The 16,947-nt window shown below is 33.1% G+C and overlaps 1 protein-coding gene across 4 annotated transcripts in view; it reads right to left on the reverse strand.

Moving 5' to 3' along the window:
• Positions 1-16,947, reverse strand: part of DENND1B (DENN domain containing 1B) — a 265,482-nt gene that overhangs the window by 156,219 nt on the left and 92,316 nt on the right. For all 4 annotated transcript variants that reach the window (XM_055319215.1, XM_055319213.1, XM_055319216.1 and 1 more), the window contains exon 4: positions 1,493-1,542. In XM_055319215.1, coding sequence (XP_055175190.1) covers positions 1,493-1,542 — 50 coding nt within the window. The remainder of the gene's footprint in view (positions 1-1,492; positions 1,543-16,947) is intronic.

Consider the following 16,947-nt stretch of genomic DNA (forward strand, 5'->3'; position numbering starts at 1 on the left):
TTGCTTCTGGTGACATTCTCACCCAGTAGAGTACCATAAAAATTACTATTAGCATTTTTTAGCATTCTCTTCTAGAACTGCCTATATACTAAACACAGATTTCCAAGTACAAAATAAGAATACAGGTTCCACGGAAAAGCTTACTACAAAGAACTTTAGCTAATTGTTGACCTAGGTATCACAGTATCATGGTAGGAATCACACCACAGTGTAAGGTGCGCTATAAATCATTATACCATTTAATGGTTATACCATTTAAAGATAAATCTTTATCACCATTTAAAATACATAAAGACATTTCTTGTTACTATCATCTTGCCATTAGACAATCATAGCTGAACATCTGCTTCCTGGTCTCAAGATAAAATATCCATGGCACCTAAATTTTGGTTCTAAAATAGGCACCAGAATTATGTAATTCCTTTACTACCACTGTGCCAACACTACCAACTATTTCCAACTGTCAGGAAATAGTGCATTTCAAATGCTGAACATTTAACAAATACACATTTAAATGGATAGTTTTGAAAAATTTTTTGCAAACTTCAAGAACAACCTCTAGTTCCTGATGTGCCCTCTAGAGCCTGATGTTCACAATATATTTTCCAAGGCTTTTCTTCCTGTATTTTATCTTTGCTATTAAATTGAAAATTCTAACTTTAACAAGCACAACTGATGCCCCAGAAAGGAGGTATAAAAAGGGGTATCATTCATCAGCAATACTTACTAGTATCAATTAGCCCATCATTCAGAAGGCATTATCTTTAACATTGTAAAATTTCAGATTTTTACTAATCTTTACTTAAGCCAAATATTTTCCAAAAATAAATTTTTTTAAAACCCTTCATACCAAACTCTTAAAAAAAACTGATAATAGGGTGTGAAAATCACATGAAAAAACAATAAATGATCTGTTTTTATGCTTAAAGGCCTATATATTCTGTGAAACTCCAACTACACACAGGTAATACTCTATTCATTATTTGTTCAGTAAAATACAAACATAATGAGATTTTCAAAACTGCTGGGAGGATTTCCCTGCAGCCTTCCATAATATTACACTATTTCTATACAGCTATTCTTGGGAGACAACTACCCATGAGTTTTACAATATCACACATATGGTCTTTTCGATTAGGGTGAAGTGAGATAGAAACCAGGATACATCTTATTTTAAAAGACACAATACAAAGGCTCTGATTAGTATTATTTTTTTTCTGCAGGTGCTTACAATATGTACCTGAAGAACAAAAGGAAGAAATGGAACCTTAGGACTTCTCCTAACTGGCCACAGTGGAAAAAACAAAGGATACAATGATGTAAGAAGGTTTTTCCTTCCAAATATTATTTAATTTTGAAACTCCAGTCCTTTTGTTGTTATTGTTAGAAGCAGAGAAGAGAACGTGCATTCCTTTTTATTAAAAAACACAGGAGACAATTTTAAAATGCTAAGATGAGCTGAAGTTACTGTGAATGATGGCTGATACAGTACCTTTCAATGTCAAAGGGGAAACAGAACTTGGGCACACTCTGTAGTACTTCCTGCAAATGAAAATTAAAAAAAAAAAGCTTTAGAATATTTTTAAAAATGCAGTTAAAACTTTTTTTTGAGACCTTTTCTAGGGGGAGAAAAAAGTTTGTTTTTTGTTTTTTCTTAAGAAAAATAGCACAGGTTCCTAGACTAAAATAATTGATTATTAAAAAGGAATTAAGTTGGTGCTTTGGCAGATTGCACTGACAATGCCACGGAAGCCCCAGGAGGGAAAGGCCTGGCCTGAAGGGTATTAACACCCTTCACATCCCCGCTGGGATTCCCTTCAACAAGGCCATATGGATTTTACAAGAAGCACCGCACCATATGGGTAAGCTACGTCTGCTGCTACTTGTACCGCAGACTAGCCACAGGGACTTCTGACAGATCCTGGCTCAAAAATATAAATGTTGTTTCAATTAAAATGCAGGCAGAGAAAAGGGAATGAAGTTGGCAGCAGCATGAATTACTGAGAGGTATAACAACTCTACATGTCCCATAGTAAAACGGTTAAGAAAAAAAAGACTTTCTATAGCTAAAGAAACACATTTGTATGTTTCAACTTTAGGTAAATTCAACAACAGTAATGCTAAGTTTATCTCAAATAACATGTCTCTAAAAAAATGTGTATCTAAAAATAAGCCTTTAAACGTAAAACAATATAGCTTCTATTCTATTCCGTGCACTTTCGTCTATGAATTGCTTAATATGAAAATTATGTTTTAATTAAACAGAAAATAACCTGCAGTGATTTTATAGCCATTATAAAATAATTTTAAAAGCTTTTAGAAATCATACATGTTATAATCATAACAAAATATGAATAACTGTCAGATACTTGGCAAAAATACAAAAATATTTATTTTGTTATATATGAAAACAACATTAACTCTAATTCTAAAAGTTAAGTTTTAGAATTGAAGATAATATCATATTATAAGTTCAAAACCAGGTAATTTTACAAGACAAAGCAGAGATTTATGAGAATGTTTCCTATAAAAAAGAAAAAAGAGCAAATATCTTAATGCTGTAGTCACCCCCACCAAAAAATACTACCTCTTTACCAATAAAACTTACATCCAGAGAAATCATTAATACCTACATATTTAAGCCTTCTACAGAATCATGGTATTGAGTGTTTTAACGTAAAATTTATCATGTTCTTTTAAAATGTAGACTGCAATGAGGTATTAACTAATAATAAAACATTGTAAAATTCCAAAGCTAATACCTAAGAAAGCTTCAAGACCTTAAAACATTGAAGCAGAAAGAAAAGCAGCATGTAAAAAAAGCAATCCTTCTATCTTTAAAGCAGAGTACCCTGGTTTGCTTATGAACACGTAACTGAACACTGAAAACAGTTCACTACAAATAAGAACAGTTCATCTGTCCATTGCTAATCCTTATCTTGTATTACAAAATGTGAAGCTATTTACCAAATTTACGACACATATGAACACTATTTCAATACCTCCTTGCAAAGTTGTTCATATAATTTTTGTAACAATAGATATATATTCAAACCTCATTGCCTATTTCTAAATATACCCAAATTAGTAATATATTTCACAGCAATTTTAAGACCCAAATTAAGAAGAATGTTTCCCAGTTAGTTGCTCAATCTTTCACACCCTCCCCCTCCCTTCTTCCACAAGCAACACACATGCACACACTTCTGCAAAACAGCCTCAGCTCGCTTCCCAACTGGCAGAAGCATCCCTCAGGGGACAAGTCTTTAAACCTCCGCACTCTTTAAAATTCAACCAGCCAGCAGGTCTATAGACTAGTGTATAAACAGTATAGACAAAAAAATCCTCTCTCAGCTTATGTCAGTGACAAAGCAGCTCAGCAGTTGACTGTTTCTCCCCTGACAGTATAAGCTGGGTTTACACAGATCAATAGCTGAAAGTCCTACCTAGCTCCCAGGGCTCGGTTTTCTTCCTTAATTACAGGTGCTATTCAAACTGAAGTTAAAAAAGAAAAGAGAAAGAGAGAGAGGTTGAAGGGAGAATAAGATACATGCAAATAGTTGTTGGGTTTTTTTTTTATTCTTTTAGCAATAATGTTAATTGAAAATGTACTTTTATATGTATTGGAATTGTCCATAAAGTCTGACGTTTCCATCATGAAGTGTTTTTGGTATCATACACACATGCACAGTAGATTGGGATCCACAGATTATGTGAAAGATTTAATATAAAACTCTTCAAAAGTTATGTTTCTCTGTTTACTTCAGGCTTTTGTTTCCAGGAAATACTTAATTTCCTCAGCCAAGAAAAGTTATTTGAAATTTCCAAACCATCTTAATTCTCTAAAATATTTTATGTTTATACAAAAAAAATACATTGATGAAAATGTCAAATGTTAAAAATAGTAATGACAAAAAGAATGAAATAGAATATACATCAATAGCAAAATACAAAGGGCATGATACACATATATCTATATACATATACCCTAAAAACAACACATCTACCTTCATATGAATGACTGGAAATAAGGACTGGTGAAAATATATATGTTGGGGTGTGGGTTTTTTTGGTACCATATCCCAGATCTGTATTAATAAGCTTTATGGTCAAATTGAGCTCATAAAAGAGAGCAAACTGCCAGTGTTAGAAGGGTTTATTAACTCTTTATCCAATGAGGCTACTGTTCAGCATTATAAATTGATCAAATAAAAGGGAAAAAAGCATTTAGAATCTACTTTCTGAAAAAACTAAAATATACAGAATTTACCTCCTAATTAAAGCTCAATAACTACAAAGGTCTTAGAATTTCTTGGAGAAAAATCTAAAATGAAATGAGACATGTCATTATTGACACCAGTAACTTGTTTTTTTTTCCTCTGTCTCAACTACTTCTTCCCCTACCCTATATTGAAACACTAATGTTCTCTAAGGTTCCATATACTCCTCTCTTCCATGCCAATAAAGTGTATCTATCTGCCCTAAGTAATATTGTTTACATTCACAGTTTCAGTTACAGCTACCAAATCTTAGTCTTACAGTTATTTCTGACCCCAGAATATATATCTAACTACTTTCCAGTATCATGTTCCCTGACACCTCAAATTCAGAACTGAAATATTTTAGTTGTAGCCCTTATCACCTAGAAGAGCAGCACCATCTACCCAGTTCCCCAAACCAAAACATGATGCTTGCCTCAACTCCTCCCTTTTCCTACAATCACTCATCAAGTCCTCTTAATTTAACTTCATAACTATCTCATTCCAGAGGTTCTCAATGGTAAGGCAGTAAGAACTACAAGGAAGGTAAGAAGGTGTAAGAATCACCAGGGAGGGCTTTCCAATATACATTTGATTGCCTACACTACAGACGCTTAAGGGTCTTGATTCAATTTGAATACCATCTGTAATTAAGGAGTAAGACTAACTGTATCAGTTAAGGGTGCCTAATATATAAGGAATAGTTACTCTCTCATTGCAAGAAGTGACAAGATTTGTTCAGGGACTGATTAATTTAATATCCTCTTTGAGGACTCCAGAATCTTCTGTCCTTTCCACTTTGCTATCCTGTGTTTGTTTATTTCTCCTCAGCTACTTTACTTCATGGTCACAAAATAAGCTGCCAGAGTTCAGCACACCGCATGAAGACACAGCAGTGTCCAGTGAAAGAAGGATTTCTTTCTGTTACTTCTTTTTATCAGTGAGGAAACCTTTCCCAGAAGTGCCCCTCCCCACTCCTGGCTGACTTTCCCATTATGTTTAATTAGCCAGAAGGTCACAGCCACTCCTAAACTAATCACTGGCAAGGGAAATGGTTATCTAGGCTTACTTAGCCAGCCTTACACTACTTATAGGAAAAGTCAAAATTCAACCTATTCATTTTCTGCTAACCATGACACATGTAATTTTATATAAAGAAGCTGACCATATTTTCTTAAGATTCCTCACAATAATTTAAATCATATAATTAAATTTATACTAAAGTTCTCAGGAAAAATGTAACACAATATAAGAATATACATATTTTATTCATTTCAGTAACACTTTCAGAACCATTTTGTAGCAACAAGGGGATTGTCAATTCTAGTCTAATTCTAATAAAGGCCATCAATTTCTAAAAAGGTGGCTACTTAATTTTGAATATTGTCTCCCAAATAAGTGAAAATTAATTAATACTATAAATTCAACCTATTTGTGCTTTATAAGGGGGGAATCAACTTTTTTTTCTCAAAGAACATGCACTAAGCTGCTTGGTCACAAGCCGGCTGCATGGTGCAGAACGGAGATTCCTACACTGCACACTAAGATGTTTCAGGCACCACAGCAAACTCACAGGGGCACTGCAAGATGCTTTAAAATTTCAAGGGAAATACAACTATACTAATAGGGTGATTAAATCAGATGTCATTTTATTGAAAGGTAGGATTATATTAATCTGGTAAGTTACACGTCTAGCCTCTTTAGACATCATCATCTCATTTTTTTAAATAAGATTTTTTTTAAAAAAACTTAGAGCATGTATTTTAAACTTAAAGCCAAGAATAGCTGTCAGAATAATGGAGCTGGCTGCGGAATGTTTCTCTGGGTATTTATTTTTATGTATTATTTCAATTAGAAATAAATTTCTCTTTCATCATTCCTCCTTAAATTAGGGAAAGTACTATAAGTAAGAAATCATTCTGCCAGTAAAACTACTTAGACTGTGAACTCTGATCAAATTATTCTTCACTTTCAAAAATTAAAAATGAATTTTTATTGTTGAAAGATTTAAATAACTGCCAAGAAGCAAATATATTCTGCTATAAAGAGAACTGTGCTGTTTGAAACATAAATTTCAAGGATTTTGGTTCTTTGTATTAGTTTCAGAAGGATGAGGAGACCTCTGTAGTCTACAATCACTTTCCTGGAACCCTCTGCCAATGACAAAGCTTAGATTTGAAGCTGGGCAGAGTGACGGGCAGATAGGTGGTTTGCTTGGTCAATAAAAGGTGTAATAGATTTCCCTCATTAATTTAAGAGAAATGTGCAAAAGCCAAAAAAAGGAAATTAAACATATATATGCAAATAGGTTTCCAAAGTTTCTTTGTCAAAAATTCTACTAAAAACTGCCTTCAAACTTTTATACCTAGGTTAACTTTAACTTTTCATCAAGGATTTGAATAACAATTATCCAACTCTATCTAAGAAAAAGCCATTTAGGAAGACTCTCTTTGTTTTCTAATAACCATATCACCTCCTACCCTTTTCAGACCAATACCTCTTTGCTTCATTCACCTTATTGTAACTAATAACATTTTTCTAGATCGAAGGAAATACATAGTAAAATAGAATATTGCCTATAAAATGTATTTTCATTTACCGATACTAAAGTATTTAAAACTGAATGTCAATCATTTAAATCAAGATAAGCATAATTAAGTAGGAAAATACTTCAATTCTTAGAAAACAAAAACAAAAACAAAAAAACAAGTTTTACCTTAGTCAACTACCATGACTTTCACCCCACAGCTGGATGTTGTGCAGGATAAAGGAAATATGATTCTTGATATTCAGAACTAGGGAGACTTAAGACTAGATTGTTACAAAATAGATGCATGCATATACGTACACTGGCACACACATATTAGATGGAAACTCCCAGTGGTCAAGTGCACAATGCTCCAGAGTCAAGCAGTTAATATTCAAATTCTGGTTCTGCAAGATATTGACTATGTGCTCTATTTACCTCCTCTAGAAAATGGGCAAAAGTTATCTATCTTGTAGGACTGTGGATGGGGGGGAGGGGAATTTATAGGAGGATTATGTGAGAAATCCACATAAATGATTAGACACTGTCAGGCATATAAAAACCTCCTAACAGGGATCCCTGGGTGGCGCAGCGGTTTGGTGCCTGCCTTTGGCCCAGGGCACGATCCTGGAGACCCGGGATCGAATCCCACGTCGGGCTCCCGGTGCATGGAGCCTGCTTCTCCCTCTGCCTGTGTCTCTGCCTCTCCCTTTCTCTCTGTGGCTATCATAAAAAAATAAATAAATAAAAAAAATAAAAAAACCTCCTAACAACTGTTAGCTCTTTTATTAATTAGTTTCTTGTTTAAGAATTCTCAAACATCATATGAATTCCAATGAAGATACTTATTTACACAACAAATATTTACTGAATAACTAAAACATTAAAGGTCCTGGGTTCAACAGCCTATGCCAAAACATTAGCATACTGAGACATAAAATGATGAAAAGTATTATACTGAATAATTTATCTGCCTCCTATGAAGATTTTTCATATATTTAATATAGGTGCATATGGATATAGATGTACATGTAGATATAGATTTGAATGTATCCTATTTCTATTTAATCAAACACAATACAAACAGATTCTATTAATCCTGTAAGTCATATTATATGCATATCTCACGATTTCAATAGGTATAGGACTTACTTTGGGCTGTAATATTTGCTACTTACTTTAAATTAAAACTATCTTCTCATGAATAAATAAAATCTAAAAAAAATGGGGATCCCCCAAGTGGCTCAGAGGTTTGGTGCCTGCCTTCAGACCAGGGGGTGATCCTGGAGTCCCAGGATTGAGTCCCACATCAGGTTTCCTGCAGAGAGCCTGCTTCTCCTCTATGTTTCTGCCTCTCTCTCTCTCTCTCTCTCTTTCTCTCTCTCTCTCATGAATAAATAAATAAAATCTAAAAAAAATAAACAAACTATCAAAAAATCTTGCCAACAGACATTTTTAATTTAAGGAGGATTTATTAATAAAATTCCTTTTTCATGTACTTATTTATCAATCCATGTAATGAAGATTGATTACCAATTCTAAATAAGGTACTAACCAGGAATAAAACTATATCTTGCTTTCTTCTATAGCCTCAAATTAAGCCTTTCCCTTCAACTGCCCTGGCAAAGATATTATTAGAGGTACACTTAGAAAACATATCCTCTCTTTCTCTCACTGCCCTGTAATAGTGTTATCTCTCTTTGTTCTTTGTTAATCTTTAATTTATATTTTTCCTCATTCTGTAGGCTGCCAGACTCTTGGTTCATATTTTTCTGTTATTCTTCATATCTAGGCCATGTGCAGATAATCCTTCTGTCGTGATATTCATGACATATTCTCCATTCTCTGTGTAGGTCACACATTAGAGAACAGATTTTTGTATTACAAATGACAAACAGAGATATGATATGTTCCAGAGCAGTAAATTATAATTATCCTTTTTTTCTGGTCCTGCCTTGAACCTAGTTCAGAACTATGCTTGAACTGCTAATTTTCCCCAGATAGCGAATCTTGTGACACGCCAGATGGGAATCTTGTCATTTGTCTGAAGCTTTAAGAAAGAATAGAATATTAGTTTTAAAGCATAAATCAGGGACTATACACTTTAAGATATTGGGGAAAACATACCATTAGATGGGTATATATTCTGGGAGCAATGGTATATTTATTTCTCTATGCCTTGAAAGTCCTTGGAGTCTACAAATCATCTAGCAGAAATGCAAATTATAGTATATTCTAAAAGTTTGGAAAAACCATAGTCTATTTAGCTATTTGGAGACTTTGGAAAATTTAAATTATAATTACACAATTATAAAATACAAACTGTTCTATGAAGACCACTTACTTAAAATGGTATAAAGTCTAACCAGTATTCATATACTGACAAACTCAATGTGAATTTAATTTTTGTCAATTATCAATATTGTTATATATTTTTTATCAACTATCAAAATTGTTATATATGTTCATTTACCAAATATTTAATGTGTAAATAGCAGTCACAGACAATCACACTGTAATGTAATAAGAGTACTAGAAGGAAAAGTGAAGAATACCAGGAAGTCTAGAAGACAGATGTGTAAAGCAAATTTAGAAGTGGTGCTTCTGGAAAAGTGTGGAAGTCCCAAGGGAAGAAATCCTACCTAAGTAGAGAAATGAAGGGAGAATGAGAAATTGGCCAGGCCATTGAATGAGAAGAGGGAAGTAGAGAAGATATAAGAATAGTCTTCCCTCACAGGAAAGAAAATGAACAAAAGTCTGGAAATGAGAAATAACAAGTATAAAGTTTAGAAAAATGATAAGAGAATGTAGTTTGAAAAATAATCAAGGGGCTGAATACATAAGGTCTTTAAGCTAACTAAGAAGTCTGGACTTGATGCAAAGAGTAGGGAAATCATTCTTCTTGGTTTGCCTATAGCACTTCACATTTATCTTTTAAGAAATTTATCAATAGCATCCCCTTTTACTCTCAAACTTATCCAAGTTATAATTTATTGCAACAGAAATGAGAGCAGTGAAAGCCTGGGGCTGTTGGGTGGCATAAGGGACACAGTGAGTAACCAGAAAGCAGCAAGAAGGGACTTCCTGCAGTGGGAAAAAAAAAAAAGTCTATATCTTTAAAGGAATGTGGGTTACATGGGTGTATGCCTCTGTCAAAACTCATTTCATTGCACATCTGAGACCCCCATTGTACCATATATAAATTATTGGTCAAAAAAAACCCTGATAAATAAGTATTTCAGTTGGACAATAAATCATGGTTCACCCTATCTAAGAGAAATAGGGAAGCTTTGAAGAGCTGAAAGAAAAGAAGGGACCTGACTGGGCTTGAATTTTAGAGAGCATTCTGGCTACGCCATGTAGAATAAATTTTAAAAGGACAAGACTGAAGACTAGGAAATCAGAAAGCTTCTGCAAAAAAAAAAAAGAAAAAAGAAAAAAAAAAAGAAAGCTTCTGCAATAATCAAGGGGAGTGGTGGTAGCCTGAAGTAAAACAGTAACATCAAGAATGCGGAGAAGGGCACAAAATTAAGATATACGTATGGAAGTAAAGATGAGACATCAGGAAGTAGCTGGATAAACTGGTGCTCTAGGAAGAAAACTGAGCCTAGATAAAGAAAGGGAATGGCACTGAGGAAAACATGGAGAAGAGCTATGACTGTTTTATTCTCCAACATTAGGAAAGATCAATATTATTCTTCATATTTTTATATTCCCCTCAACAAATACTCCATTATAATATCCCTAGGTTAAAAAAACAATGAATTTTCTCATACGATGATGAAAACATATGTCTTTGTTTTCTTAATGATTTGTTTCAAGATACAGGTTATTGGGTGTTCAACCACTTCTAACATTATAATCAACAGATGTCACTCATCAGCAACCCGGGATCAATGAAAGCAGTAGAAAATCAAAAAGTCTTAGTGGTTACAATTAGCAGGATCAATGGAAGCAAATGAATGTCTAAAATCTTTGGGGCTTATTCAACTTTGGAGTTCCTCTCATGCCTAACCAGTGCCTGGCACATCACTCATGCTTCGAAAAAAAAAATTGTTGAACTCATGTTAAATTACACTGTTCTAGCATACATAATCAGAATAAACTTGCCTTCGTAGACAGTTCAAGGAAATGGGACTTAACAGTCTACATGTTTTCTTATTTCTTATTTATTTTCCTAAGTAAATATATAATAAAATAATTGCTGGGGCACCTGAGTGGCTGAGTTGGTTAAGCATCTGACTCTTCATCTCAGCTTAAGTCTTGATCTCAGCTCAGGTCTTGATCTCAGAGTTGTGAGTTCAAGCCCCACATTGGGCTTTAACATTATTAATTGATAATAATAATAATGTAATAATTAATAATAGCTTACTCTATGCCAGGTTCTGACCTAAGCCCTTTACATCTACTACCTCATTTAATCCGTATAATTTGTTTTGTTTTTATATGTGGGGGGGAAAAAAAAAGAAGTCAGCGAGACAAAGTAACTTGTCCAGTCACACAGCTAGCAAATGTTAGAGTCAGGCCATGAACTCATAGGCTAAGGCTTCTAACCATTATTCTCCATTCTATGTATTTTTTTTCCACTTTGTTTTCATGAAGGTTCCAACATAAAATCAGCAGATGCCTAAAGCTGATGCCCACTTAGTCTCTAGATGGTGGCTATTTCCTATAATAAAAGAGCTAAAATTATACAATTAATATTTCAAAACCAAAGTTCAACCTGGTGTATGAAAAAATAATAAAAGAGGCCAGGACATGGAGGAATCATGAGGAGAAAAGTGAGATAATAAGTAATTACAAACTGAGTCTTACCTGCCCTAGGTTGTTCTATTCCCTCAAAATTAACTTCTGAGGCAAAAAAAAAAAAAAAATGCTGCTTATGCCTATGCTTATTACTATTGAGAAAATTAGATTTACAGTAAAAGTATATTTCTAACTCCTTTCAAATAACAGACTTATAAAGAAGGGCTTAAGTTGATTCTCACAGAGGAATAAAATACCAAGTAAATTTGAAGCATATTATTTAAAATCTGAAAAAAATGTGTCACATAACAGAACAAGGACCATACCAGAATAAGTAAATAATACTAGAGTAACAAAAGCAAGATGACGTTAAACAAGGTTAATAATAACAGAGGGAGTTAGGGTTGAGAGAGTACGTATTTATCTTAGGCTCAAAAATGAAGATTTGTAGATAGGTCAAAGCTGTCTGTATATGGTGGTCAGATGGACAAGCAAAACTGTAACTCAGATAGTGAACACCCTCAGGTTAGTTACACCTTTAGCCATTCTATTAGTTTGCTAGATTTTTTATCCCTTTCAATCTAAAGCAAGAGCTAAGTTCTTAGTAATGAAGATAAAACCTTATTCAGATACAGTCAACAGGCAGGACTCCTAGAACTCTGAATTTATACATGTATTTTTTTAGGTTATCTTAAATTACCCAAGATTTTTCTTTTATAAAAAGTGTACACACCCATAATTTTTAATATGTCAAACTACAATTAAACTTGAAGTCATAGTGGGGTTTTTTAATGAATATTTCTTGAAATTCTAAATAGAAATACTGTGAGCTATTATTTTGTAAACTTACTCTACCTCACCCATTATAGAATATCCACCTCTTAGAATAAAAATTTAGTTCACACTCCCTGCTGACGTAATCTTTGGCCTCTTGGTGAGATTATAAGTAAAGGTGCCAATTTTGGTTTTAGTTCTTGTAATGCAGAAAAGTCCTTCTATGAGAAATTGAACTGTGAACACTGGTTCTTTTCACACACAGAAAGCCACCAAACAGGCCTCACCAAATAGCAATGAGTTTTGATCACTCCTAGTCTAGTCCACTTTGGCATAAATGACCTTAAAGAGAAAACACAATTTCCTGAATATCTTGTAAAGGATTTCGCTCAATAAACCAAAAACTACACATAGCCATTTGATAAACTTTCTCAGTTAAGGAGTAATAATTCTCTTGAATAAATTATACCTTCTACATATTCCTTACAGCATGCTATTGTGTTGGAATATACAGAGACAAGAATAACTATACAAACAGGAGTGGCTTATCTATAAAAGTAGACTAAAATCAATTCTGCAAAGTTAGAGGTCAACCTTGATCAGCTAAAAAGTAGACATAAAATAGTTCTCTTTCACTGAAAACGTTCTTGAAAGTATGATGTAAATCCAGCAAGCCTCCATCACTTCTTGTTGTTGATTTTTCTCAGCCTGGTGCCACCAGTGATCTCTAATTTCTTCATCTAATAGCCTTTTTTACAGTCTTTATCATATTTGACTTTTCTACAATGTGTCCTGTTTCATTTATTCATATAATATGCATTTATTCAGTGTCTACCATGCATGAGACACTTGGGATTAGAAGATGAAAGTGATTCTCCCCTTGATCTGAGGAAGGTCAGGTTTCTCCCTAACAACCCCAGCTTACAAGTATCTTCCTGAGCTGTCTGTGTCCACCTTATCTAGCTCTCCTCCCATCTTTGTTATTCCTTTTTGGGCTGCTTCATGACTTCTTCTGCACAAGCCTTCTCCTTTTGGGGGTCCCAGGGTTCCATCTTTAGCCCTCACTTGTCCATGGGGAATCCAATCTCACTGTTAAACATAGTAGATGAAAATCTGGGCACTCGAGCAAGAAATAAGAGGTTCAGAAACCAGGTCAGCTACTTAATAGCTGTGTGAAACTATGTCGACATCCTCTCGGAAACTCTGGTCAGAGGTTTCCTACTACTTAGAAGACATCCCTACCAGAATACCTGGCATACCCAAAATCAAAAACATAATTTTTCCTTCAAAATATGTTGCTCTCCCTAATGCCTTATTTCTCTGCTGTCATGCTAACTTTCTCCCAAAGTTTTTCCAAACTTTAGAATCAGGCAACAATTTTTCTTTCACTATACACAAGCACATCAAAGACTAGTTAAAACCACATGGACCTCATGTCTGCATTCACCAAAACAACCACTAGACTGCATTGTTGTCTTTTCTGGTCAAATAGGCTGGTGGTAAAGAAATGTGTTACCACTTAATACCAGCTTACCAAAATAAGATGTGATGTTATCACTTGTCTAGAAAAAAATACATGTGAATATACACGTAACTATGTATTCAAATAATAACTGATAGAATAAGCACTAGTATTTTAAGTATAACATTTACTATCAATTAGTTAAAATATTTTATTTTTAACAATCAAGTTAATTTTTGAAATTAGATCAATTTAAAGGCCAATCAAGTGTTGTGTACCACTTGAAACATTTCTATGAAACATCATACCTAACTTTGTCTTTAAGATTTAAAAAGTCTAACATATGCAAAGCCTATTAAAATGCACATAACTTATCTTACCCAAAATGAAAATATATCTATAAGTAGTACTATTCATCTGGCCTCTTTTAGCTCTCCCTGAACATACAAATGCATTCCTTTTCTCCAAAACATAGCAGCTGGGAATGAAAGGAAAGATTTCAAATGATCATTTTCACATCATATTCCATCATCTTTTCATCAATTTTTCCTAGCTTTTCTTTGAGCCCATTCTTATACAAGAGGTCTCTTTTTAGATCAATCCATATTTCCATAATCCACACTGCTGTTTCCTCCTCTTCTCCCCAGGGTGGACTAACCCCCACATCCAGAACTATGGCTTACAACTGTCATTAAGCCTTATAACAATAACAAGATAACAAAAGAACGGGTGGGGATGAGGCTAGCTCATACCATATGTTGATCAAGTTCAACACTTTCAGCTAATAGAGAATATTTTTTAAACTTCAAAAATTTAATAGTAAAATGTTCTTTATATCTACTTATTCTCCACAATTGCATTTTTAGGCTTAAATTTTAAACACTAGTAAACAATCTGGCAGTATTACTTTAAAAGAGCTTATCTATTAATAATATACTGAAATGGGAAGGAAAAATAGAAATAACCAAACAAAAAGGTAAGGTGGCAACTTATGGTTAGTTACTGATTCTTGCAACCTACAAGGCTCACTCAACTTATATCAATTCCCAAAAAATTCCTCTCAAAGCTACTATTTAAAGCAGTATACAGTTATAATTAGCTAGACTACTTCAAAAATAACATATGCCATGTGAATACTGACTTTATATTAATTTTAAGGAATTTTAATTTTTCCAAGTATCATCTGAAAATATGACTTCTGTTTCCATCTTTTGTGTCATAGTTAACTAATCTTAACTTCTTTTTCAACTAAAAATAAAGAAAATTTGAAATGTAACCTTTTGAACTGGCAGACTTTCATGTTTCTATTTAATATTTAAATATTAAATACTTTTTTCTTCTCCTGACTTTGGAGGAATTACTTCTGATTCACCGGCCGGTTATGTTACCTTGAAAAAAATTATTTCTCAAATGTTTCCTTTCAAAGATTTAAAACCCTTTATAGAACTAATTCTAAATTTGCTTTTGTCAAATAAAAAAAATTTCTTGTGAAACCACATTTATCTTTTTCAATCTGCATCCTCTATTATTATTTAATTTCTGTAGGTTGCTGAGTAATGCCTTATGTGCCAGAATTGGTCTGAAATATGTGCATAGTTAGAATATAATAATTTCACTGCATCAAAATAAATATAAAAACCTCACCCCTAAGAGCTCATTAAAATAAAACTTGTTCACCTTATTTAAGCAGAAAAATAAGGTCATTTCTTCAGGGGCTCAAATTTTATTATCTAAAATGTATGCACAAATACTATTTTTAATATGAGTTTGCCAGATTGCATAATTCTGTTTCCCAATAAATATTTCAGCTATAAAGCAAAAATTCTAGAATATCATGTGTTCCCAAATTAGTTTGCAATAAAATTTTAAAACTTTAACAGTGAAAAAAGAAGATAAACATGCAGGTAAAATAAGAATCTGATCTCATTTTGCCTCGGGCTTTCTAACACTGCATCTACAAAAGAAACAATCTTGTCTATATAAAGAAAGGTGGGAAGAGAAAAAGACATAATTGTGATGATTTTCTTAGATTTAATTTTAAGTACTTTCCCACGTGCTTGCCACTTACAATGTTTTATTCTGATTCTTCTTCCTGAGACACAAGAATGCACAAGACACCTAACACTGTATATACATCACAAATTAATAAGAAGTAATTGACATTTTAGGGTTATTTAGATAGATCACTGATAAAATACTGACATGAAACAAAGTATGAAGGCATGATATAGTTCTCTTATATCAGCCATATTTCTTTACAAAATTTTATTTAAAAAATAAGAAATCAATTTGCCTCAGAAATATATGTTTATATATAATATACATACTTATAGGGGCAGTGAAATAAAATTAGTCAACACATATCAAAAACTAGTGCAAGGCATTTCATACTTTTCATTTAGAAAAATATAGAATACAATTAGGTGATTTTGTGTCTGTCTGGTGTGATTTACTGATAGTTAAAAACAGAATAATCAAGTCCAAATAAGCAAAAAGAAATCTAATTTTTTATATATCTGCAGTAATTTAAACATTTATTTTGAATATATTAAGATTTAATAGATTTCCAAATAATTTACATCTCCTTTATAACTGATTCAAGAAGCAAAGTTACAAAATGTCCAGCTACCAATCTACTTCAGTTGCAAATCACAAAACATTTTATATATTGTTCTGACCAAATCCTTTTAAAATCATTAAAAGAAGAAATACAGTTGATCCTTGAACAATGCAGAGGTTAGGGACACTGAACTCTCATTCAGTTGAAAATCCACATATAACTTTTGACTTCCCCAAAACTTATCTACTAGTAACCTACTATTGACTGGAAGTCTTATTGATAACATAAACAGTCAATTAACTCATATTCTGTATGTCATATGTATTATATAAAGTATTCTTAAAATAATGTAAGCTAGAGAAAGGTTATTAAAAGATATAAGAAAGAGGAAATACATTTATAGTACTGTATTCACTGAAAAAAATCAGCATATAAATGAGCCTGTGCAGTTCAAACCCATGTTGTTCAAGGGTCAACTGTGTTTTTTGAAATGATGGAAGTGTAAAAGGATTTTTTAAAAATAAAGAACAGGCATTCTTCTTAAACCGTGCAGACCAAACACTAGACATCATTAAACATGAAAAGAAAATTGTAAACAGTATTGAGTATATTTAGTTTA

The sequence above is a fragment of the Nyctereutes procyonoides genome, unplaced genomic scaffold, assembly GCF_905146905.1.
Source record: "Nyctereutes procyonoides isolate TBG_1078 unplaced genomic scaffold, NYPRO_anot_genome, whole genome shotgun sequence".
Taxonomy (NCBI): Eukaryota; Metazoa; Chordata; class Mammalia; order Carnivora; family Canidae; genus Nyctereutes; species Nyctereutes procyonoides.